General features: G+C 29.4%; 2 protein-coding genes and 1 long non-coding RNA gene across 3 annotated transcripts in view; all 3 read left to right on the plus strand.

Moving 5' to 3' along the window:
* LOC136972680 (uncharacterized) overlaps window positions 1-25,460 on the plus strand; it is a 222,224-nt gene that overhangs the window by 128,073 nt on the left and 68,691 nt on the right. The gene's annotated exons all lie outside the window — the stretch shown is intronic.
* LOC136972676 (mitogen-activated protein kinase kinase kinase 7-like) overlaps window positions 1-25,460 on the plus strand; it is a 426,088-nt gene that overhangs the window by 104,063 nt on the left and 296,565 nt on the right. The gene's annotated exons all lie outside the window — the stretch shown is intronic.
* On the plus strand, window positions 926-24,227 carry LOC136972678 (ashwin-like). The gene is made up of 4 exons (XM_067267283.1): window positions 926-1,046; window positions 13,466-13,668; window positions 17,401-17,854; window positions 23,992-24,227. Exons 1-4 carry the CDS (start codon window positions 954-956, stop codon window positions 24,064-24,066), a joined length of 825 nt encoding a protein of 274 aa, XP_067123384.1. The 5' UTR covers window positions 926-953; the 3' UTR covers window positions 24,067-24,227.

A 25,460-nucleotide genomic window follows, 5' to 3' on the forward strand; every position in this document is an offset into this window, starting at 1 on the left:
TAAGGTTCATACAATAAAGAATTGAATTGAAATATTTGGGCTGCAATTTTCAAAAATTGTAGACCTATAAATTCCTACTGGCGTTCTTCCATGTCCTTCCTTAATCTCGAGAACGGAGTTAGATAGATGAAAGTCGAGACTCGATTAACTACATACGAACATCCAGTTTGTATATGGTTGATCGTTGATTTCCAATTCACGGTATTTCAATCTAAAATCTTTTCGAGAAAGGTGTTACATAGATGACCGGCATGACTATAAAGTATGATGTACAGGGACAAGACGATACTGAAATCGAGAGCGTTGTGATGATGTACAATAAATAATTGCTCGTTCGACTCTTTCATTTCACCGTAAACGGTCTCCGTTAAACTAAAATCCATTATTATTGACCCGATACATAGATATGTCTTCATATTAATGAAAAAAAACTTAAAAATCAGAAAAAATTTATTCTGCATGTAATCCGAGCGTTATTAATGATATACGGATAAAGAAACTTGACACAATTAAAATTAGTGGTCCGGATAGCCGAAAAGGCAGTTTTCTGTCATTCTAAAAGATCTAATTTGTGAGTGATTATTTGGTCTTCTTTATTATTACTAATTTACTCGTATGTGTAATATGAATGTTTCTATCATTTATTAATACATTAACATTGTGTTACGTGTTAAATATAGAATTTTGTCGTATCATTTAACACACAGTGATAATAGTAACACTAATTTTATCATAGGGAAGACCTCCGCGAAGTCAAACTAATAATAAATTTCATTTATCTATAAATTTATATTACGTTAAGATATACATTTATAAATAAAATAATAATTACGTAAAAATTAATAAAATATAACATAACTTATTTACTCTTTTGAAAGTTAATAATTTAAAGTTTTTAAAATTATTCACAATTTTTTTTCCGGCAGGTGGCGAGTAGAGCATCTTGTTAAAAAATGGCGGAGAAACGATGCGGCAATGGTGGTAAAATAGATTTATGTCATCCAGAATTATTAAATTTGTCAACAGTTCTTTCCCTATTAAAACAGGTAATTTGAAAAGAAATCGATGTTTGAATTGTCGTAATTCTGTATAAATCTATCGTGATTATCATTATAATAACATTAATCGTCGTCATAATTTAAACGATTTTGAAAAATTAATTAAAAAAAAGAATAAAAATAGAATCAGATTTATTATAAATTGCATTAATTTTACAAAAGAAAAACAGAAAGAAATTTAATCTTGAAGTATTTTTTTAAATTCTGTCTTCATTATATTTACTTTAAATGTTTGTTTTATTATAATGATACATTTCAATGTGCATTTTCAGAAATTGTTACGGTATTTACAATTTAATTATTTCAGTACCTAATATTTGTTTATTGACAATAATTTATTATAGGTTTATGCGTAATGAAGCATTTGTTTACTCATTCAATATATTGAGTTACTGACTTTATTATAATATTACACAATTTAAATAGAAGTTTTATATATTAAATTCAAAATCAGGATAGGAACTGATAAACTTGTCTTCGACGACTGAATTCCATAAGGTAATTGCGTCGTACTCTGCTTGGGATTCGATAATTACACAACGCCAAATAAAAAACCAAGCTGTCGTCAAATTTGATCCTATGTCGGAGCAATTGTGCTGTCGTTACTCTTCTACTATCCCGAATTTGAAAGAATGTTAATGAATAAAGCACGTTGGATGTTTAGATGAAATCTTTTTATATATAAATTATAAAGTTTGAAATATATCTCAAAATCTGGGTTTGTATAAATATACTACTCATGAAACCAATACCAGCACATAGACAAAAACATTCGTAAATTTTTCCTTTTTTTTTTTGTTATGTGAAATAGACATCACATAGAGGCCTTCGCCGGCCCATAAATCTGTTCTAAAACTTTGCAGGACGTCGGCTAAATTAAGCATTTTTGTTAGCCTTTTGTTTGATATTGTATATACCTGAGGATGTCTGTTTTATCTTGACGAAAATGTTAGTAAATTTTTCCTTTTTTCTTGTTATGTGCTGGTGTTGGTTTTATGAGTGATATAAAGTATGAAATATTAATTGAAACTTAAAATTTTAAATCACATAAATTGTAATATTTTATCCGTTTTTATTTTATTTTGTACTATAGCTTTAATTTAAATCGATGTATTGTTGACCTATTCAGGAAATATCTTAATATAACTTATTTTAATCTCTTATAAAATCCAGTTTAACTTATTTTCTAGTCTTCTAAACAAGAACATTGTTCCATTTTTTAACTATTAGAGAGATTATTTTAACTACACTTCAGCTAGTAAATAGATTGTCATTTTCTAATCTAATCTGTCAATCTTTGACATAATATTAGTTATAACAATATTTTTATATAAAATTTACTTTTTTTTTTTAATTAATGAATATCTAAATCTGTTTGCATGTGTATATATTTTATTCTGGTGTACAGTTATAATACTTGTCCTACATTAAGCATATATTTACATCTCAAAAACTATATTTATTGTATATATTTATTTTGTTACTAAATTAAAATCCAAATCTCACAATACATTACAGAAATACTATTAATAACATAAAAACATTATTTATTCTCTACATTTTTAATAAATATTTTTTATTAAACTTAATTTGGTTATTGTATTAATTTTTCTTTCATTTTGGAATATACAAAATTAATTACAGCAGTGGTACATCTATTTGATACTATGTAATAAATATATTTTTTGGATTGATCTTTCTGCTTTCAAACAACATGTCTAGAATTGTTCAATGTTGTGTATGACAGTTACTTAGCTAAAAAGTGCCACTTACTTAGGAGTAAATTAATTTTGTATACTACATATATCCAAGTTTTATTTTTCTTTTATAGTTAACTAGTATTTTTTATTATTATTATTTAGAAGATGTCGAATTTGTCAAAATTTAATTAAGACTCCAACAATATAGTTTTGTTTATACGGGAATTGTGAATTGTATTGCAGTTGGTTTTACTTTATTTATTCCATTTGTTTTTATTTTAGTTATGCTTAAAATCCATTATTTTCCATGACATTGTATTTTAGAATATTTAAAAGTTTCTTTAAAATTGATTTTAAAGTTTTGTTACATATTTTTATTTGGATTCTGTTACAAATCTTAAGATTAAATGTTTAATTAATGAATACTTGATTATCAAATGTAAATACTATGAAATATTTATATCTAATTAAAATCTGAAATTGCCTGGTTTTTTTTTTTAAAGGTAAAATTAGATTTAGTTTAATTAAATTATAAATTTCAATTATTTAAAATTAGTAAAAATATTATCTTGGTTTTAAAATATTTTAATTTAATTTTGATTAAATAAATAATCTTTTGTTTCTGATAATTGTTTTGTATGCAATTAAACAAACAGATCCATTACTGAAATGGATCTGTTTGTTTAATTGAATATATATTAGATAATTTTGATGCAAATGTTATAGAAAGTAAAGTAAATGATTTTACATTAATATAATATCAATAACAAATTTTCCATGTTATCAATTGATATTAAGTTTAATTTTGAAAAAGTAATTCTTTAAAAAAAATGCATCAATTTGGATTAGGATGGAAAATGTCATAAAATAAAATCAATGGTATGAAATGATGCTGTGCTTGAAGAATTAAATATTTAAGACTAATCAGATACAGGTAACCCCCATATAACACAGGAGTTATGTTCCAAAAAATTGTCGTGTTATACGAAACAAAGAACTAGTACGAAAAGGGGGGGTTAGGTTCCAAAAATTAAAAAACATGCTACACTCAAACCTGTTTTTGTGCGGTCTATTTTTGTGCGATTTTTTATTTGTGCGATTTGTTTTGTGTGATTTTTTGTGTGCGGTATGTGAATTTCAATCAAATTGGTATACTGCACAAAAATAATTGCACAAAACACATTGCACGTATAAAAAATCACACAAAAAAAGACCGCACAAAAACAGGTTTGAGTGTATTATATTTTCATAATTAAGATAAATATCTTTATTAAATTTTCTTAAGAAGTGATACATATTAATATAAATTAAACAATGTTTTATTTGTCATCACTAAGCACTACTAACTGAAAATTTTTAATCTACATAGCCAAAAATGAGACACATAGTCTTAAAGTATACTTCTAAAGGTCTGGATTGTCCCAATGGTCGGAGATGCGGTTCAATGCCTAAAAATCGGTGACTGAATAAAGAAAGTATGGAATAAGGGAAAAACATCTGGCAACACTAAAAGCAGAAGCGTCGAGATCTGGCAACATGAGAGAAGTTTTGAGAAGGACCACGTGTATCGACAGAAGATAGGAAAAGAAAATTTACATGCTGTACTTAAGTACTAATAGTTCACGAAAATTATGCATGAAAATCTGATAGTATGAAAAATGTCAAATGAGGTATCTTTCGCACTTAAAAGCTTTATCACGTTTATTGAACAGGGATTTCCCTATTTTCTAATTAGATAAAGTTCGCTTTTAATAGTTTTTATTACATTTCATGTTGTACGAGGGTTTTACCCAATTCTCGAACCATATCAGAGTGAATCCATGCTATAGAAGTGTCGTGTTATACGGGGATGGTCCTAATTCTTAAACTGTGTTAGAGTGAGTCTGTGTTATACGGGGTTACCTGTATTATAGAAATAAAAAGTTTATTAATAATTATTAGTTTTGATTGAGTGTAGATTGATATCAACTTGGGCTATAATTTTATTAACATTCACTAAAGGTTAAGCTGAAGTTATTTATGCATGAAAATATACTTAAAAAGTTCTTATCATTGTATTGGGTGATTGTAATTAATGTGCGGTATTTCTATTCAGTGCTATCTACAGAGCTATTTAGCATTTTAGTATATATTTTAGGACATTTTAGGATATGTGGAAGACATTTCTGTAAAATTAATATAAAATCAGTACCCAAATTTACAACTATGGAACTTTAGATGCTGTAAGCTACAAAAATTTTATATATACAAGACACTAATGCTGTACACAGATTTTTGTAATTCAGGGTACAGCACAATGTGGCCCCTATTTCGAAGATATAAAATCTAAAGGCAGTGAACATTGTGTTTAACAGTTGATCATACAGTAATTGATTTTGTGTGATGCTTTTCACATGTAGTGTTATACAGGGAATTCTCATTAGTTCAAAATTCAAGGGACATAATAATTGTGACTTCGAATTACCAAGTTTTGAATTATCTAAGATTTACATATTACATATACAGTATACCAAATGCTATGTAACTGATATAATTTATTAAACAAAAGGAATGTGGTATGTACACAGAACACTGCTTTCGTTACTTAATAATACCATATTCTTGCAGATTGACTGGCATGATACATATAACTGGTGAAGACTAGCAAATCGGAAACCCTGGGGGTTACCAGCATGTCAGTTAAACTGCGACTAAAAAATAAAATTAATAAGATCTAACAAAACTTGTTAAATAAATGTTAAAGAAAATGTACTTCCTAGTACAATAAAATAATAACATTGTAATTTGACTGACTTAAAATCATGAAGAGAGCTTTCATTTACAAAACAATTAATGACTTATTGACATTAGTAGTAGTTGGTCAGGCAGTCAATGTGGGCTACACTCAATCCACCCTGATCTTAAAAATAACACCTTCCTCAAATTTCACACTAAGCTGTATAGGTTGAGATAATTTAAAGGGAGTTTCTTAAATTTAATATGTTTATTTTTGAATCAAATTACAATAAAATAAACATAAAAAAGGTCTTTTGGCATTCCACGACTATTTTACATTGTTAGAAAGAAGACAAAATGAAGAAATTAAACGTATAATCATAATTTTTGATGTAATGCTGACAGCTTCACAGTTTTAGAATAAAAACTCGTTCATTTATAATGAGATGATGAGAGAAAGATGTATAACCTCACTTAATTCGGCATGCTGGTATCTCTGAGGGATAAACCATAATGCTGGATTTTACCATACAGAAATATCTGATTTTATGGATCCCCTGGATGAACCAACATGCCTGACCAATATGCGAAAGTACATTAATGATAATATAAATAAATTGCAGGTAAACAGCATGTGTCCAGTAAAAACCTCACAGGTTGCTGCATAGGTTTCATAAAAAGTAAAACAGAATTCCTCGAAATGTAGCCTAAATTATTTTAAAAGTGGTCCAGAAAGTAGTAAGTTGCCCAAATATAGTAGACTAGAACCCTACAAATATCTCAATCTGCTACTTGCAGCCCAATCTTGCAATCCCAAAAATCAGCCATGTTTTATGAGATAAGAGAAAAAGAGTATTTCATGGTTAAGGTGACACCAGAAAATTCATCACTGAAAAAACAAATCCATATTGACTAGATTAGAGTTGTTCTTGGTCTGTTCTTGTTCTTCTCTTACAGTATGGAGGCACTTCGATCTAAATCAGTGGTTCTCAACCTTTCTGATGCCGCAGAACACTATTCATATTTTTTTTATTACACGGAACGTTAGCATCAATACATTCAAAAATTGATAAGCAATTCCATGTTTACTCAACGGCTGGGACAAAAGTGTAGTTACGAACTAACGGGATTTTGAACTATCCAAGTTTGAATTAACGAAGATTTCTTGTATTGTCTTTCCAGGCTGCTTTAATTTGCAACATGCCATCAGGAAATTACACTTTTTAAGTGTCCCAACAAATAAAAATCATATAGATTAAGATCCAGAGAATGAGATGGCCAAACAGTAGGAAATGCATGATTAATCATTATCAGCAAAATGTTGCAGAAACTATTGTACAAAATGGTAAAAATAGTAAAAACATGATCAATGGTTATTTACATTTAATATACAATAAAATATAAATACAACTTTTTCATAATGAAAACCTTTACTTTTGTTCTTCTTCCGTCGTTTTGTACAAAATGTTCAACATGTGGAGAGGCTCCATCTTGCATGAAAGTAGTTGACTCATTGTAACTGTTCAGTTGGGCTCTGCCCAGGGAAAACATAGGGGTCCATAGTAATTCTTTCCCCTATAAAATTAATTTTATTTTTTCTAACAGAATATAAATCCTTTGAGACTTATTTTTATTAATGAAGAAACATTCTATAATATCATTTATTCAAATAAACAAAAGGCTAAAAGGGGCTTACTCTATCTCCTGGGTCCCATGCAAAGTCTTAACAGGGGTATTGAGTAACTTTCAATATTTCTGGGCTGTCACAGACTATCACAAATCCTTTGGGACTAGCTTCTTTGAAGAAGAGTAGTTAAAGGATAAATATGGTTGTAAATCCATACTAGGCTTTAACATTAGGCAATGTGTAGAACTTGCTGGAAAACACCAGGATTTTCCACAAGATTTTATGCATATACCCATTCCATTCTGGAAAGAAATTAGTTGGGTTTCCCTGTTGACAGTAAGCAACTACTTGTGGTTGGTCTTATAGAAATAACAATATACCAACTTTCTTGATTAATATCTTCCATATTGTACCATAAGATACATCCAGATGCATTGCAATATTAGACCCTGCAATGTTATTCCTTGACTGTTCAATAACAGCTGTGATAATATCATATGCAGTTTATTCAAATAAAGTGATTATTTTTCTGAGAACTAATGGAGTCAATAGTTCTTGGTGTAAATTCTTTGACTGAAGAATTTTTAAAGTCAGTTGGAGCATTGTTGTGTTCATAGACTATCATAGCTAATGAGAATGATATTTAACAGTTGGGCCATTTTTGTACCCAAACTTTGGTTACAACGTGTGTATACAAAGGAAATTGCTTTTTTTGTTTCTTGTAACATCAAAAATGTCACAGTGACAAGTTTTGATACAAATATTTTTTCACAATAATGTCTTTCATGTGTCTATAAATGTCACCATATTGCATTTGGTTGCATTTAGACTTAAATAACTATCTAGACAGTGTTGAAAGTGCTTTAATTACAATTATCTGGTATATACCAATTAAGAAATAATTTTGTGAGATCGGAGAGGGAGAAATATGTGAGAACGGGGAGGTAGGCGGAAGTCGTCTCTCCCTTTCCGGAAACTCATGTGTCAAGATGGCTAAGTTTGTTCGGTCCCTAGAGTCGGGACTTTGTTTGTCTGGCGAGGGGATAGGAGGTGAGATGGGGACGACGATAAGGCGAAAGCGATATTCGAGACCCAAAGGACACCAATTAACAATTAAAACAAGGTTTATTCATATTTAACAAGGACACACATACAAAAGCTGACTAACTTCCCTAAGCCGCGTAGGGGTCGAGAGAGAGCTTACAAGTTCGGTTCATACCTCATTAGTTCATTTCCTTAGAGTTAGCACTTGATATCCACGAGGTGGAGAGTAGTATTCGAAATAGGCACAGTTTTATATAGTCGCGACTGAGCGCGGAGACGTTCAAACAGTAGGTCCGAGTCGGTGACGACTGGCGATGGCGTTTGTCCGGCAGATGATAAGAGACTCCCCCGAGGGGGTGGAAGGAGTGGCTTTTATAGTTTTTGCCTGGGAAATCGGTCACTTGATCGTAGGTGGATGACTGTTTGTGTCATAGGTGTTCCCGGGATTCAAAATACATGACGAATTCGAACGTTAAGTATAAACTTAGGTTGCAAGATGATCCGTTTAAAGCTTAAGAACAAAAGGATTGTTGACAGTTATCTGGCCGGGACGCATATTTTCTCGTCCAGGGCCGTTTTTAGACAGGATGTTTATATTAGGAGAAAATTCCTAAAACGAATTATTACAAGTTTAATTCTGAGGGAATTCCAGATCTCACAATTTTATTAATAGAATTACCTAGATTAAAAAGATAGATAATGATTTCTATAGACAAATTAATATCTTTGAAAAATGACAATGAAGAATGTTTTTATCAAATTCATTTGATATTACTTTTATAATTGTGAATTTATATCATTATTTAATGCAAATTAATGAATTATTGAATTAGCCAAATTTGAAATATTATATAAATACAAAGAAAATATCATAGTTAAAAAGTTAGAATTTTTTTTGGATTTTCATGTAGAAAATCCAAAAAAAATCTCTTTGTTGTCCAAAGAGAATAATTAGTTGAAACTAAACTATAAATTCCTACAATTATTGAATATGAATGTACCTTGTTAATTCAGAAATATGTGTGACTGGAGGGTTGGCACCTCTTTAGTGCCTTGTCAGGATTGACACCACTGTGTCTCGGTTGACACAGAGGCTGTGGCGGTTTGACTTGAAAATAGGTCACGTGTGAGCGAATGGATTCGGGATGGAGTGAGAGACAGCACACCTGAAGTTACTCACACAAAGACTAGGTCAACGAAACAACGCTTATTTGGAAGGATGTAAACCATTCTTTTGCAAGATGATAGTATCCCGATTGGGAGTGTAATAGTTAAACTAGGGTGACCTTAATCTAATTTCGCAATATCCGAGAGAGAGAGATTACAGTGGTTCACGAGTTGCTAAATACCTGGAGAAGAGAATGTCCATGAGGGTTCACAAATGTCCACGTTTTTCCTGTTGAAAAAGGTTATCCAATGTCCAGGGTGAGATATCCAATTGAGCACTGATACCGTTAATTATTGGAAAAATTCCGGGTTGATGGCACTCCTCGAAGAACAGGCAACGACTGCCTATTTTGGCCGTCACTTTCGATATCTATCTGTTATTGCCTGATCAAGAGGTCAGCAGATCATAGGAGTGCAATCGTTTTCGTCGTCGGGAAAGTGTAAGTGGAGATTTTCTCTCAGGTAGCTGAGGACAACAATTGTTGAGTGCACAGTATGGCATCATTGTCAATTAAAATTGGTTTCTTTAAAGTTAAATTAAAATTGGTTAAAGTTCAGATTCTCCATATACATTTATATTTTAAGATGGTTTCTGTATCATTTTGATATTAATTTAGTGAATATTTTTAGACAAAAATGAAATCATATTTAAGATTTATTTCATTCCAGTGATCTCTTACTTTCCTGAGTTCATTATTTTGAATATAATGATTATGTAATTGGATTGTACTGGTACTTATGGCCCTGTGGATAAAACTACTCAGCACTGGTAGGTTTATATCTCACCAATGTGTTGTCCATGTGGAGTTTTTGGATTTTCTTCACTTGTTAATACCTAAATATGAGCCAGTTTCCTATAGAAGGTCTTCTAGGAGGCATCCTTGTTGGCAGATCATTCATGTGTTGCATTATGTTGTACTTCATCAAACCAAATGGATTTGAAGAATTTTTTGAAATAAATAATTTATGATTTATTGTGAACATTTACTAATAGCAAAGTATGAGAATGACTATAGTTTATACTGAATATCATCTGAAAATTATAAATATTTTGTAAAACTCTGGAAACATTATTTAAATATTTATTCTAAAATATTGAATATACAGTAAAAATTTGATTTTTGAAATTATTTATTATGTAGATATATTTTTTATTAATCTTTATAAAAAGTATAGTTTTTAACAAGAGCATCATTTTAAGAAAAGCTAAAATATAGCATATTCATTTAGTAATATCTTTGTATCAATGGAGTTCATATATCTATTACCCAAAGCTTGTTGGTATAAAAGAAGATAATGTATAGTCAGTGTCATGTCCTCTGTACTTTTACTCTCAGATTCTTATTGGAAAAGTAATCGAGTAGACTTCAGATGTCAGATAGTGATGAATGTTAGAGAATAAAAATGCTTTACCTTATTTATATTACTAAGTTACACATTTCTTCAATAATTTACTGTTCACAATGAGCTAGAAACCTACATCCATATTATACAGCACTCTGATACTACACTAACTGTATTGTTTAAATCATCTGGGATTCTGTTTTAAGTTTAAAATAATGACTTTGACATTAAAGTATTTGCTAATTTAGTCAAATTCAGTTGCAAATAAATGGCAAAACATATGTGATTTATGAAAAATTATGCAAAGCATAGTTTTTTAATTAGCTAGTATTAATTGTATTTTCTCAATAACAATATTTAAATGTCCTGGATAGCAACCAGGTGCACTTTAACCAATATAAGTAATATGCATTTGGTCACACTATAAACTTATGACTTTTCAGTTGTGATCTGCCAATATCAAAAGGTAGTTTTGCAAACAAAAACCATGAAACTTCTAAACAATTGGGCTACAGTTTTCATATTGCAGACTTATACATTCTCACTATTGTCCATCTGTCCAGCTATCCTTTTTTAATCTTGAGAATGAAGTTAGATAGATGAAAATTGAGACCAGAAATGGAAAGCTTAGTGCTGGAGACCCTGATTAACTATATACAAACTTCTAGTCTTGACTGGAATTCATATGATTTCTTTGAAATTAAAAGATGATTAAAAATTTCTGCCTAGCATTGTGACATTGCTACAATAATATACATTCAATTTCTTAAGTAATGCATTGTTACAATTTTAATTTTTCTTCATGTTTTATATAAGAAAGAATTTGCAATTTTTTTTAATACAGATGATTGAAATGCTACCGTGTGCTTCTATATGCAGCTTTACATATCACATTTGACATTGCTGAATTTCAACTGGAAATGTCATTTAGGTACGGTGTATGCTTACAGATCTTATGTAAAAATCTTTCTGTAAATGTTATGGACTATTGTTAACCCATGGACCACATATGAACAGCAATGATTTAAAGGATATCATTTGCACTGTGATTATGCTTTTCAACATGCAGTAACATATTAATTACAGTGTATATATTTATTTATTTCATATAACATTTTTGCACATAGGATAGCATACTACTGTGATAAGAAAGTATTGGGAATGGTTCATTTAAACTGCACGTGTGTATTAGAGTGCTGTCATCATTTTATTTTCTTGTTTGGTATAACTTTCATCGACATCTAGCAGTAATATCTAGGTTGTTGTCTGTTTTTGTTTGCAAATAAATGCTTGTTTTGTGTGTGAAAAATTTCTGCATTGGCACTTTTTCAAAATTTCAAGTGTAATTGAGCAAAGAACGAGCATTAAACTTGTTTTTTGCAGCAGAATTACTGCTACAAAACATTGGAAATATTACAAAAAGCCTTTGGTGACAATAGTTTATCAAAAGAGTGTGAGTGCATGATATTCAAGGAAGGCAGAGAGAATGCATTGAGGATGAATCACCTCTGGTAGATCATCCTCTTCAACTAATGAATAACATGTTGCTCAAGTCAGCGATTTGGTGCCCAATGATTGTCATTAGTATTATTGTCAACAATTAGTAACATTATTGAACACATTCTAGTATAATTTGGATTCTGTCAAGCAATTTTCTGAGATCATTTGGGCTTTTGACATATCACTTTTCGAGTCATTCTGAAAACATTGAATTTTATTCAAAAACAACCTGTTTGATTTGGTGAGAAAATGCTGTCTCAAGGCAAATTTTTCATAAAACTCATCATTACAAGTGATGAAAAATGGATTTATGCTTTTGACACAAACTGCTCAACAATCAAGTGAATGGCACTCGAAAGGTGACGCAAGACTAAAAAGACGACGTCAAAGTCAGTGAAAGATCAAGGTCACGACTGTTTTCTTTGATTGTCATGATGTAAGCTTCTACATTCACGGAACACCAGCGATGTAAACCACGCGTACATGAACCAATTACTGGCGTTAGAAAATGTGCACCAAATGCGCATGTCCGATCAAATGACTTTAATGTAAAGTGTTCGGTTTTGTTTAAAAATAATTGTTCTATTTTTGGATCTGCGTTCCGTCGTTTTTATCATCTGAAGAAGAACTTCCAAAGTTCGAAAACGTTAACGACGTATTTTTTGTTTTTTCCAACACCGGTAATTGGTTCATGTACGTGTGTCATGATGTAATCATGAATTCCCTCCAAATGGCCAAACTGTCAACAAAGAATATATTTGAATGTTTTGCATTGTTTGCATGAAGCAATTTATGGAATATGACCTGATTTATTGCAAGAAAACTCATGGATTTTACACAAGAAAATGCATCTTTCACAATGCTCTTATTGTTTGTGAATTTTTGGCCTAAACTTAAACATATACAGTTTTAAGCTCTCTTTTCATCTGATATGGCACCATCTGACTGTTCCCGTTTCCTCGACTAAAATTTCTGCATTATTGTGACCATTTTGAGTTGATTGATGCCATAAAACAAAATTTGCTGCAAGTCTTGAAAGGGTTCCTTGAAAATGACAAAGCATGTTTCAAGGTTTGGAAAAAGTGTAGTGCAGTGGAAGGGATTGCGTTAAAGGGGATGAAATACATTTAGATGAATAAATTAAAATCTTGTATTTTATTGAACCATTCTCAATACTTTTTGATCATAGGGATATAATGAATGTAAATGAACGAGTGGATTTTGCTTTCCTCTTTAATAAATATTTAATTTTTTGATATATTTTAAAATAACAACATTGAATTTGTTTTAATTACTTTATGTTTATTTAGACAGGATTCGCAGATTCAAAAATCCAAAAACTTGATAGGACGGAATTATTAAATTTGTATTATAAAACTGTCTTGCCATTACCACAACGAGAATATCGTAATAACAGAAGAGGAAGATTTTTGGCCAAAAAACAGCATTCTTTACTAAAACAAGAGATTCCTAGTCAAGAAGAAAAAGTTACGAAAACAACATCTAATAATAAGTAAGTAGTCCTATTCAATATTATTATATAAAAGATATCAAATTGAGCTTATAAATTTTTATATACAATGTGCTCCGAAAGAAATTCGGAGTTAACGACTTTCTGAGAAATTTAAATAAATTAATGCCAAATCCAATAAACATTATTCTAATAAATCCTATTTCTGAATTTGCAGTTTTTGTCCAATTATTTTTATCTGAAAGAAATTGTATAATGTATTTTATTTAAAAAATTTTTTAAACCCTTTTTTGCTTATCTCCATGAATCTTGATGATGATATCTGCCCTTTTTATATCATTAATAAAATGCTAATTTTGTTTATAATAGCATACTTTTTATTGTTGTTGATAAATGAATCATTCAAAAGTATATTTTGAACAAGAAATATATTTTCTTCAAATATTCATACACTTTTTAAAACCTATTTCTATAAGAAAAAAAAAATTGGACAAATAAAGTAAGTATTAGGCATATGTGTTTACATTATTCCTGTATACTAGAAAGACCAGATGATTTGACACTGTTTTCCTAGGAAAAATATGAAATGCTTTTTGATTAAAAGTTTAAACTAGAAGATGAGAGACCATTTGATTTCTTAATCGTAAAAATTACTTAAAATGCAGAATGAAAAAATTGTGTGTAAGAAGACTTTTATTATTATGTAACAGTATTGATTCTTGCATCTGTTGCGATGAATGCAGGAAGTTTTAACTTCTCCACAACAGAAAATCTGTCTTTATTCTCTTAAGATTCATGATTTTATGTCAAATATTATTTTTTATAAATTCAGATTCAGCAGTTCTTTGGAGTAGATGGGAAAAAATTAAATCTTTAGTGAAAATAATCTCTAACTGAAATTTAGCATTTTCTTCAATTGTGAGTGTAAACAACAAACTACAGCAGTATTAGAAATACCTTTGACTCTGCCGCTAATGGAAATCACAAATATTTCCTTATCAAATTACTTTCATACGTATATTACTATACAGTAATTTTTTCAACTGTATTTTAAAATAATTGGTTTCCTGTGTAATTCTGTGTATTCTGTCTATTGTCTTTTAGCAACCATCATCTGACAAATTTTTATGATTTTAATATTTTTATTGGTAATATATGATTACTACAGTAATATGGATGAGGCACTAATTTTAAATATTTCATGTTGCATAAAGGTGCTAAAATTAAAACATGTACTGTACAATGGAGGAAAGTTAGCTGCAATTGAAGAGGTGAAGAAACTAGAAAACTGAGCTGCAGTTAAAAGTCGGGTATGGATGAAAAGAGAATTTGAGAATAGAAAAAAAATGAGAGCCTAGTTGTTGGGATTTTTAATCCAAGAAACACTTGTTTGACAGCTGTCCCGGCATTGTAGTTCTAAAACGGTTCCAGGAATTAATAGACCTAGAAGAAGTATTTCTTGTATGTCAGTCATCAACTATTCAGACAGTGACTGGATGATTGAAGATCTTACCATAAACTACCTGCTTCAAGTGATTAGAAAATTCAGCTTAATAGACAACTGCTCATTTGGAACATCACAGATTCACATTATGTTAATAGTAAAAGAACAACTTAAATTATCAATTGATTATATCAAATCAGTTTATAGTGTTAAAATGAGTATTCAGCATGGCAACTTTATTAAATTAAAAAATGTTTTACTTCTGAATGTTTTTAATAGTATATAACTTGTATAGTCAAAAATTTTTCCTCTTCTGTACTGTATTGTAAGCTCTTTTTTGTGGCATTCTCTACGTTGGCAACCTGAAAACATAATAACTAGGTTTTAACATGCTGTGATGATGGGTTTAAAACCATGATAAAGATCCAAATTGCGCATTTCAAAAATAAAAAACCATTTCACAGCCTTTAGCTGATCACTAGAATGTAATTTTTGCCCCTACGGACAAAACACACACATTTTTATAAAATTTCCAATTTAAACATTTTCATTAAATTTTTAATGTATTTTTAATTTACTAAAAGTTTGGTGCTGATAATTAAGTAAATAGATCTGTTTTATTTATTTGTTTTTAATATTACATTATTAGATTTTATTCAATAGTATAAAGAATTGAAGTTTAATGGAAATAGTTTGTTATATTTGAATTATGAATGTTCGCAGCTTTAAACATATCTTAGGAATAGTATTGATTTTCAAAGTGTTTATTATAAGTGTAGGAGAACAGTGGAATGACTCAAAAATTATTTGTAGAATGTTTAGAATTTATAGAATTATAATTTGAAGAAAGAGAAAAACAAATGGATAGCCAATATTTTTTTTATTTGAAAGTTATCCTAATAGGACATGGCCTTCAATGAAGTATAAATGTTAACATACATAAATTATTAAGTAAAATTGACTTCTTTTATTTATAGAAGGCAAGCAAACATAAATAGCCAAAATAAAAGAAATAATTAAAATTGTAGAAGTTTTTAAAATATATATACACAAGTAAAAAAAGAAAAATTAACACATTTAAAAATTTTGTTTGTGCCAAACAGGAGAAACTGGTTTTAGAGACACTTTATTATCTCCAGTCCTCTATTTCAAATTTTAACTGAACAATCAATTTAAATTCTATCAATAGTTGCAAGATTAATGGGTTAATGCTCTTCTTTCATCAAAATGAACAAGAATAATGCAAAAAGGTTAAGTTTAAAATTTTCCAGGGAATTTCAGACAAATTGAGAAAACTAATCAACATATATCTTTAGTGAGAAAATGCAAAGGATTCATTTGGAATGTACATATTTGACACACAGTTTTTCTTTTGTCTAACATCCTGTATACAATTCTGCAAGAAATTTAACACTTTTTCTCTATAAGGATTTAAAACAATTAACCCAACCTACTTCATTTACAAGCTTGGAATGTTTTTTTACACAGCATATTATAATTGGATAGCTTTTTTGTTCTGCTTGTAATATCTGTTCTAAAACACACTCATCCGTCTGGTTTTTTTTATTTGATAATTTACTTGTGTTTATCTTTGAAATTTTAACGGATTAATCTCGGTGAATTTTGCTTTGGAACCAAATTTATTTTCAATTCAGCTTAGCGTCATGTGCAACTGCTACCTTCCTGTGAAAATTTGGCAAATTATTTTCTTTTGCATTTAAGACTAGCTTTGCCGAACTTGGGCATTTATCAAAACTAGAATTAAATTAACTAATCTGTAAAATCCAAATTCAATATTCACCAAATAAAATCATTTTCTGTTCAACTTAGTCCAAACTAGAATAGACTAATAAAAACTCAAAAACAGTCAATTTTATTTTTGCCTAGTCGATTCTAGAATGGCCTTTTCATAGATTTTACTGTTACAAAAATTTTATTTATATACAGTATACTATCTATTGTACATAATCTACGTAAAAACACCTAAATCCAAACTTCTAATCATTGTTGCTAATTGTTTTCTACAAGGTGCATTGGCAAGTTGAGATTAATTGTAGGAAAATAAATCTTTTCTTTATAATTAGTACAGAATATTCCAAATCAGCATGTTTCTAGGAAAATCTTTTGTCACTAACTATATACAAGTATTTAGAAAAATTACGTTTAAATTTGAATTTTTAATATTAAAAAATTTAAATAGTGTAAAAAATGTACTTTATTTTATTAAATTAACACATTTTACTGTATTTTAATTTTGTTACAATATTTTAAATTTAGTTGTGGTTTTAGAGTTTTATACACCATTTATTTATTTATTTTTTCTTATGTAGGTTTGATTTGCAACCAGCAAAATTAACGTGTTTAGTGAATTCTCCAAAATTATCTATAAATGAATCGCCACGTCTTAAACCTCCACCAAGTGTAATAAATTTTGAACGGAAAACAATCAAACTTTCATGTAAAAATGACGGTAAAAATGAGATTATTTTGCCAAAATCTAGTAGTTTACAATTAACAGACCAAGAGGGGGGTCGTAAAATTATCAAGATATCTTGTAAAAGGGATTTTGTTGGAAACGATGTTACTTTGCCAAAATCGAATAATTTGCAGACAGCTGAACAAGAAAGTGGTCGTAAAATTATTCGAATGATAAATGATACACTTCAATCAAATGCAAAATTGTCAAATAACAAAAAAGAATTTGTTTTAAAGAATTCGGCAAAAATTGTCTCTCTTAAAAATCAACGTGCTTTATCTGGAAGCAACAATTTATCCAATACAAAAGTAAGTAAATGACTTATTTTGATATTTGTAACAGATGTTTATATAGAGATTTAATTAATTTATTAATTTTTAATTTTGTATGTAACAAAATATTTTAAAAATTGGACAAGAAAATCATAAAAGTAAATAAGGAAAAATTGAATTATAAGATAAAAGGTAATTTTTGAGGCAATATGAGTACAAAACAAGAGTCATTCTCAGATTCTTGATTCATCAGTTGTAATAAATGATTATCTAACTTAGCATTTTCCAAAGTATAGTTTACAATCCAGTAATGGTCTGTATATACAAAATATCAATCTTCAAAAAAAATCTTAAAAATTGAATACAAAATACAGCAGAACCTCACTTAACAAGCATAATTCGTTACAGACCTTACATGTAATGCGAAAGACTCATTAAGCGAAACAATTTTTCCCATAGAAATTAATGTAAAATACAATAATGCATTCCATGCCGAAAAAAATACTCAAATATCGTATATGCTTGCATATAAGATAAGGTTTTTATTCATTTTTCACTGCTTCAAAGACCTATACATGTGAGCAAAAGATCCTTTGTGTTTTGCAATAATTTTTGTGAACTGTATATAGTTCATATTGCCATTATAGCAGAGTGCTATCGAGGTCAAGGTGAATGTCATTTTTAAAGAGATGATCCAAAAATAGCTGGTCACTTAGCAATGATTATAAATGTAGTTATTTCATTATGTAGTTCAAATGTAGTTAAATTGGTATTTTTAATGAATATTTGTACATTCTGAATCATTAAAAATAAACTTTTTCTTCTCACGTGCATTATAATCTTTTGGTTTTGCTACATGGGTATCAGGTGTGTGGAAAAGCAATCTTCAAAAGCTGATAGCAGTCATTTAGGAAATGCTGCATTTAAAATTCACTCAACAGATCAGAGGATGACGCTTTGTGGAGTAAGAGTGAAAAAGAGGAGAACTGTAATGAAGCTTCGGAGGGTGAGTCCGAGTAGACAAAAGGTGATAGCATCAAGAAAACATGGTTGTTTGCCTTAATACATGCATTCGATGATAATTTATTTATGATTAAATGAAATAAAATTAGAATTGTATTAATAAATCTAATTTTCTTTATTTTGATCTTTAAAGTCACACCTTGTCCTAAAAGCAAGATCATCTTATATGCGAGTAAATACGGTATTTTATGTATAACGTTTATTCGAAGAAAATTATACAATATAGCGTGAATCATCATCATCATTTCTTCTTGCACAACTGAACCAACCTGAAATGCAAATTCGATTTACAGAAAACAAAAAATTCACGGATAATAGCACGATGGCGCATGTGTACAATCTGGGACATCCGCTCTCTTCGTCACTCATTATGCAAAATGTTGCTCATTAAGCAAGTCATTTTTTAAAAATTTGATTTGCTCGTTATGCGAGGTGCTTGTTAAGTGAGGTTCCACTGTAGTGGAAAAGTGATAAATTTTTAGTAAAGAATATATTTGGTGTTTTTAAGCCATTATTATTGTCACAAACAATAAAATCTGGATGAAATTTTGAAAAAAAGTTTCATTGCATATAGAGTCTTTAGATAAAGGTCAATCTGCCATGTGACTGTGTTCCTGTGGCGTGAAAGTGATGAAATGTGAAGACAATAAAGATTGTTTTTTGTTTTAACCTTCATAGGGGCAATATCAAAGCTAAGGAGATAATAACTAAGGTGTGGTTATTGCTAATTGGAAACTATATCCAATTCCCTGCCTCTTTAATTTTTGTGTTGTTTTTTTTTTAATTACAGAATATTATTTGAGTGAAATGTTGCATTAAAAATTAAGAACTTGGTAAGAATCTAGATGTATTGGAAATTATTAATATATTCAAGATTGTAAAATTACTGAAAACTAATAGCTCCTATTTGGAAAAGTTTATGAAAACTGATTTACTTCAGAAGAATCCATAGAGTTCTATTAATAGTCACATTAGATGCAGAAAATATTCATTGATTAACAAATGCTTTAATCCATTTTTATAGCTTAGACTGTTGAAGATTTATTTATTTTTAAGACAGCATAAATGGAATAAAAATCAAAATGTACTGTTTAAAATTTTAAATGTTAGAAAATTTATTAATTAATAACATAAATAAATGTTTTGTTTCTAATTTCTGTCAATATTCAAACTATAAATGTTATTCTTTTGCTATTTGTTTTAAACAATAAAGCAGTTGTATTTATAGTCTGCTTTTGTATTTAATTCTGTTTATTTTAATTTACTCACAAGGAGAGGGCCAGACATTTGGGTCTCCGATCTGAACAAAACATGGTACGCGACACAACACAAACAGCTCTTTGCCTAAATAATAGGACCCAATTCTCAAGTGTTTCCAAAAATTGGGCCTTTGAAAATTGAGTGTTTAGCTTATAAGCTTTAAATGTGAGGAATAATAATAGTAATAGTAATGCTAATGATACAGAAAACAAAAAAAAAATTTTTTTTTACTTTTTTGAATAATAATAAAATAATTTTGTTATACAAAAAAATCTAGCAACAAGAGTTATATAACTTTCCCGGCTGTTATGAGATTTTATTAAAAAACTTCATATTCTTAAGCAAAAATAAAATTGTGTGGCACCATCTGTTATCATATTTTGTTATAACAACTTTTGATATTTTTAATTACTATAAAATGTCAAAAAGCTTAATTTTGAAGGTAGGAGTGAGTTTTATAAAAGAGTGTAAATGTTAATGAATAAAATCTTCATTAACTCCTACCACTCTCAAGATACATGACCCCCCATTTCTTCACCCTCTTGATCTTTCACCACTAAAATCTAATAACATCAATGCCCTTCATATACAAACCACCATGCCGAATTTCATTTCATAATCTTTACCCCATCCTGAGATATTAAATGAAATAGATTCCAACACATACACACATCCATGGAAGTGTTTTTGCTGTTTTTTTTTTTTTATTTACTTTTTTTGAATTCAGGAGGTCTCAAAATGTGGAGATTTGCAAAAACTTGGGAGGTTCCCAAGTTTTTGCAAATCTCCAAATTTGACATGATTTCCATACTTTTCCTTGTTAAGTATACATAATAGCTGGGAAATTAAAAACAAAACTAAAGTAAAATTCCAAAGATTTGAACCTACATTGTATAGCTACAATACTTAGTATCTTATCCACTTGGCTATCGTCACTTGGAGATGTGAAACTTCCAAAGGTTTATAAGCTAAACACTCAATTTTAAGAGGCCTGTTTTTTGGAAATGCTTGAGAAGTTCTATTGAAGGTCCTATTATTTGGAGAAGGAGCTGTTTGTGTTTAGGGTTATGTGAGATTCAGGCAGTTGTTTTCCCATAAATTTTTAAGAAAAAAGGGAATTATAAGAAATTTCTCTCTTCATTCTCTTCAGTTCCCACGAAGCTAAAAATGGGAGAATATCAAATGTCAACTTAACTAACAACAAAAAGAATTCATGTTTATAGGATCTTTGAAGTGACAAAGTCCTTCCCCTCACATCGACCCATGAAAATATTGTTATGTTAAAACAATCAATTGTTAAAGTGTGAGAAAGTTGACATTTAACTAAGTTCATGGGGAGAATCTAAAAACAATTGGAAGAAATAAGAAACCTGCTAGTTGATTTTGTTTAAATCCCTCATCCAGTGATGTCACCTTTGATGTGTCATCACTACACAAACAAAGTCACCCTATCAGATTCCCACACTTGATGGGGATATAACATGAGCACACCTGATCTTCAGTGTGATCATCCAGGAAAAGTAATCTTTTGGTTCTGTGCCTTATCCTACAACAAAATAGTTCTGAAAGAATATCTTTTTAATTTGGTGCTTTGTGCCCGTTTCTTTCTGAACGTCTCCCCTGGCCCTCCACAAATAGTTTACCATCAGAACAACAGACAATACCACAAAAAAAGGTATGATAATTAACCAATTTATGTATGCTCTCTCTCTCTCTCTCTCAGTCAGAAATAGTTATTAGAAGTCTGTGTTTGTAGCACTCGCAAGCAATCTTTTAGCTAGATAATTTTGGAGCTCCTAGAGTGGTGTTTGTAACCTTTTAGTTTTTGAATTTGTTGAATTTTTACAATGATTGGTCTTACTCTGGTGTTGTGGATGTCTTATCGATGACCTCGCAGACCCTCCCACTAGTATTATTTAGAAATTAAGAAATTTGAAGAACATGTTGAAGCGTGTAACGTACGCCATCCAGTGACACCATGAGCAGATCTCGCCAATCCGTCATCGGAGAAAAGGGTTAAGCCTCATGTCTGAACTCCTGGCTTCTTACAGTTACATGCTCACCAAGTTTTGTTCAAATCGGAGACCCTAATGTCTGGCCCTTGTCAGTAGCTAGATTACTCAAAATCATTATAAAAGCACATACTGTAGATAAATAAAACACTTAACACCTAAATGCAAATTCCAGCATATAATGAACAAATAATCTTTAATGTTCAAACGTTTTCGGCCATCTTTCAGAGGCCCTCGTCAGGAAAGAATGCACAAAACAGAGAAAACAGTTCTATCTTGAAAAGCTTTAGCTTTCGAACATAGCTATGTTCCAATTTTTTAAATGTTTAAAGTTCATTATATGCTGGAATTCGCATTTACGTGTTAAGTTTTTGTTTAGTATACAGTTCCAGTTTGTGTATCAGTTTTTTATGTATGATATGTAGATACAAGGGCTGATCAAAATTGACCCAGAATTTTGTTTGTAAGATAAGAAATTTACTCACAAGGATAAAACTATGTACAGTTCCCAAAGTATGCTCCAGCTGTGCACACACATACACATTTGTTCCACAGTCTTGGTAATGATTATATTTATTCCCTTGGCAAAAACGTTTGGGAACATTGCCACAGCCACTGTTATACATCTGCTTCAACTTCTTTGTTAGTGCTGAATTTCTGGCTACCCAAATGATCTTTTATGAATCTAAATGTGATATCACATTGTGAAAGATTGGGACTGTATGATGAATGATTCAGAATTTCCCAACCAAGAAATGTCAGTGTTTTAAGGTTGTGAGACCACATACTGCCACATGGCAGTATGTGGCAGAATGTGAAATGGAATCATCCTGCTTCATGACAATGTGAGATCACATACTGCCACATGGCAGTATGTGATCTCACATTGTCCTGAAGCAGGATGATTCCATTTCACACCTTCTTGTGTCATTTATTCTTTGGGACAGGTTTAGCTATGGTTTCCAACAAATTATAGTCATTTCCCTATATTACTCCAATTATATTTTTTGTTTGGACTCATGAAAGAGCATTTGAGTAGCCACAATTACTTCAATTATTACACTAATATAGTGTATAATTGAAGTAATTGTGTGACAGTGACTGGCAATGTCATCAAACTTTTTACCAAGAGAATACAGTTACAGAAAAATAAAATAAAATATAAATTCTAAAGAGTTAGGTGTTTTATTATAATAAAGCCATCTTTTAACTTTCTATAAGCATACAAAAAGAAACAAGAATTTCCACTATAGAGTTAATGCTTGAACATTAGCATCTTTTGAAATGACTAATTCCATATCAGAACTTGCAATATATAAAAATTTGATTAATAGATCATTTCATATGCATGTAAACATAATCTCCATTATTATAATAAACATTATAATTATATCAAAGCTCTAGTTTGAATGAGTAATTGCAATAATCATTGTGGAATCTTGATAATTTTTAATATTAATTTTTTTGTTAGGTGTTTTTAAATGTAGTTAATCTATAAAAATAAATATTATATGTAGATAAAGAAATGAGTTACAATGGTTAATTTATTATAAATCAATGTAAGTTTGTATCTTGGTATATATAGTTCTTTCTAGATTGTGTAGTTTATTTTCCAATGAGCATTAAAAGATAATCGTTGGGTAAGAAATATTAATGCATGATGCTAGTCACTACTATTCTCTGATTCACTAATAGTTTAGGCTTAATCGGATTTATGTGCAATCTTATCCCAAATATTTTCATGATATATGAACCATGTGGGCTATTATGGTATATTCCTTAAAAATTATTTTATGTTTTTCAGTGATAGTTTTTTTTAAAACTTAAAATTTATTTGATGAAATTATCATTCGAAATTAAATCTGATGTGTTTTGTAGGTCCGAACGTCTGAAGAAAATTTAGTCGAAGAAAATCCGCCAAAAAAGAAACACAGACCAATCACATGGCCCTGATTGTATAGCTTTTTATTAAAAACCCATCACTGTGTTTGTCTTGTACTAAATGTTTGTGTTTGTATGTATGTGTGTCAGTTTGCGTGTGAGTCGATCATAAGTTTTCGCTAAACTTTTGTAGCCATCTCTACTGTGCTATCAATAAAATTCATATTATCTTATGTAATGTTTCAGTAACCTTACTTCATCATTCGTCCTATAATCAATCTACAGATAATATCAAAAAAATATATATATATATATATATATATATTATTTTTCTAAATGAAAAGTGTATTTTGTTTTTAATTATTGGACTTAGAAAAAAATAGTATTTAAAAATATTTAAAGATGTGTTCATAATTTCTTTCATTTATTTATACTATTTTAGCTCATTACACTTTGTTAAAGAATACCTTAATTTATCTTTTAGATTAGTTTGTACATTAAGAATTATTTTATTTTGCATCACAACTTTATGATATATCAACAATATAACTATTGTATTAAGAAGCTTATTTTTTTATTCAACGTTTTAAGAATATAATTAATTTAATGTTACAATTGACTCTCAATTTTTCCAGAGCAGCGAATCGAAAAATTTTATACGTAATACAGAACACACTGTAACAATTGCATTTGTTAAATTAACTTTTACAAAAAATGAAATGTAAACATATAAAATAATAAAAAAATCATATAGATGAATCTGTTTTTATCAGTTAGATTATGAAATATATAGTATATAAAGTATATTAGTATATATAGATGACCACTTCCTTGTTATAATTGGCACATTTATCTGCAAGTCGGATAATCGAGAGTCAACTGTATATAGAATACACTTAGCTTATAATATATAAATGAATAAGGAATGTTTAATATCTAAAATATTAAGAAAATTAACAATTTTATACATTTACAAATGTATAACTTTGTAAGATATATGTCTCTTCTATTACTTTTAAATTGTTAATCTGATAATATTAGTGGTTAAAGAACTCTTTTCTGATAATAAGAGTATAACTTTTTTAATCTGTTATATATTCTGATTTTTTTTTTTTACTATTTATAAATGCACTTACTAATTAATTTAGCATATAATTTCTTTTTATTTGTTCTGAATTTATTAGCAAAAATGTTGTTTTGAAATATTAAATCATTTGTTCTGTTGTTGCCAAACAAAGAATAACTTGTATGTTATGTCACCAAAGGAATTGTATTACAAGATATACAAGGTTAGTCTTAAAATCTTTAATATTGTTTAAGTTGTATATAAGAAATGTAATTTTCATTGTAGAATAGAAATTCAAAAAGTAATTTTTATTGATTTTAATAAAAGTTTTAATTTTTCTATGAATTAAAAATATACTTTTCATTGCTTCGTCACAAAAGATTTGATATTTTGGGGGTGT

The sequence above is a fragment of the Centruroides vittatus genome, unplaced genomic scaffold (assembly GCF_030686945.1).
Source record: "Centruroides vittatus isolate TY-2023 unplaced genomic scaffold, ASM3068694v2 contig_300, whole genome shotgun sequence".
Taxonomy (NCBI): domain Eukaryota; kingdom Metazoa; phylum Arthropoda; class Arachnida; order Scorpiones; family Buthidae; genus Centruroides; species Centruroides vittatus.

Coding starts and splice junctions, on each gene's coding strand:
- LOC136972678 (XM_067267283.1), top strand. CDS start 954: ATGGCGGAGAAACGATGCGGCAATGGTGGTAAAATAGATTTATGTCAT. Junction 1,047..13,465: donor TTCTTTCCCTATTAAAACAG/GTAATTTGAAAA, acceptor ATGTTTATTTAG/ACAGGATTCGCAGATTCAAA. Junction 13,669..17,400: donor AAAACAACATCTAATAATAA/GTAAGTAGTCCT, acceptor TTTCTTATGTAG/GTTTGATTTGCAACCAGCAA.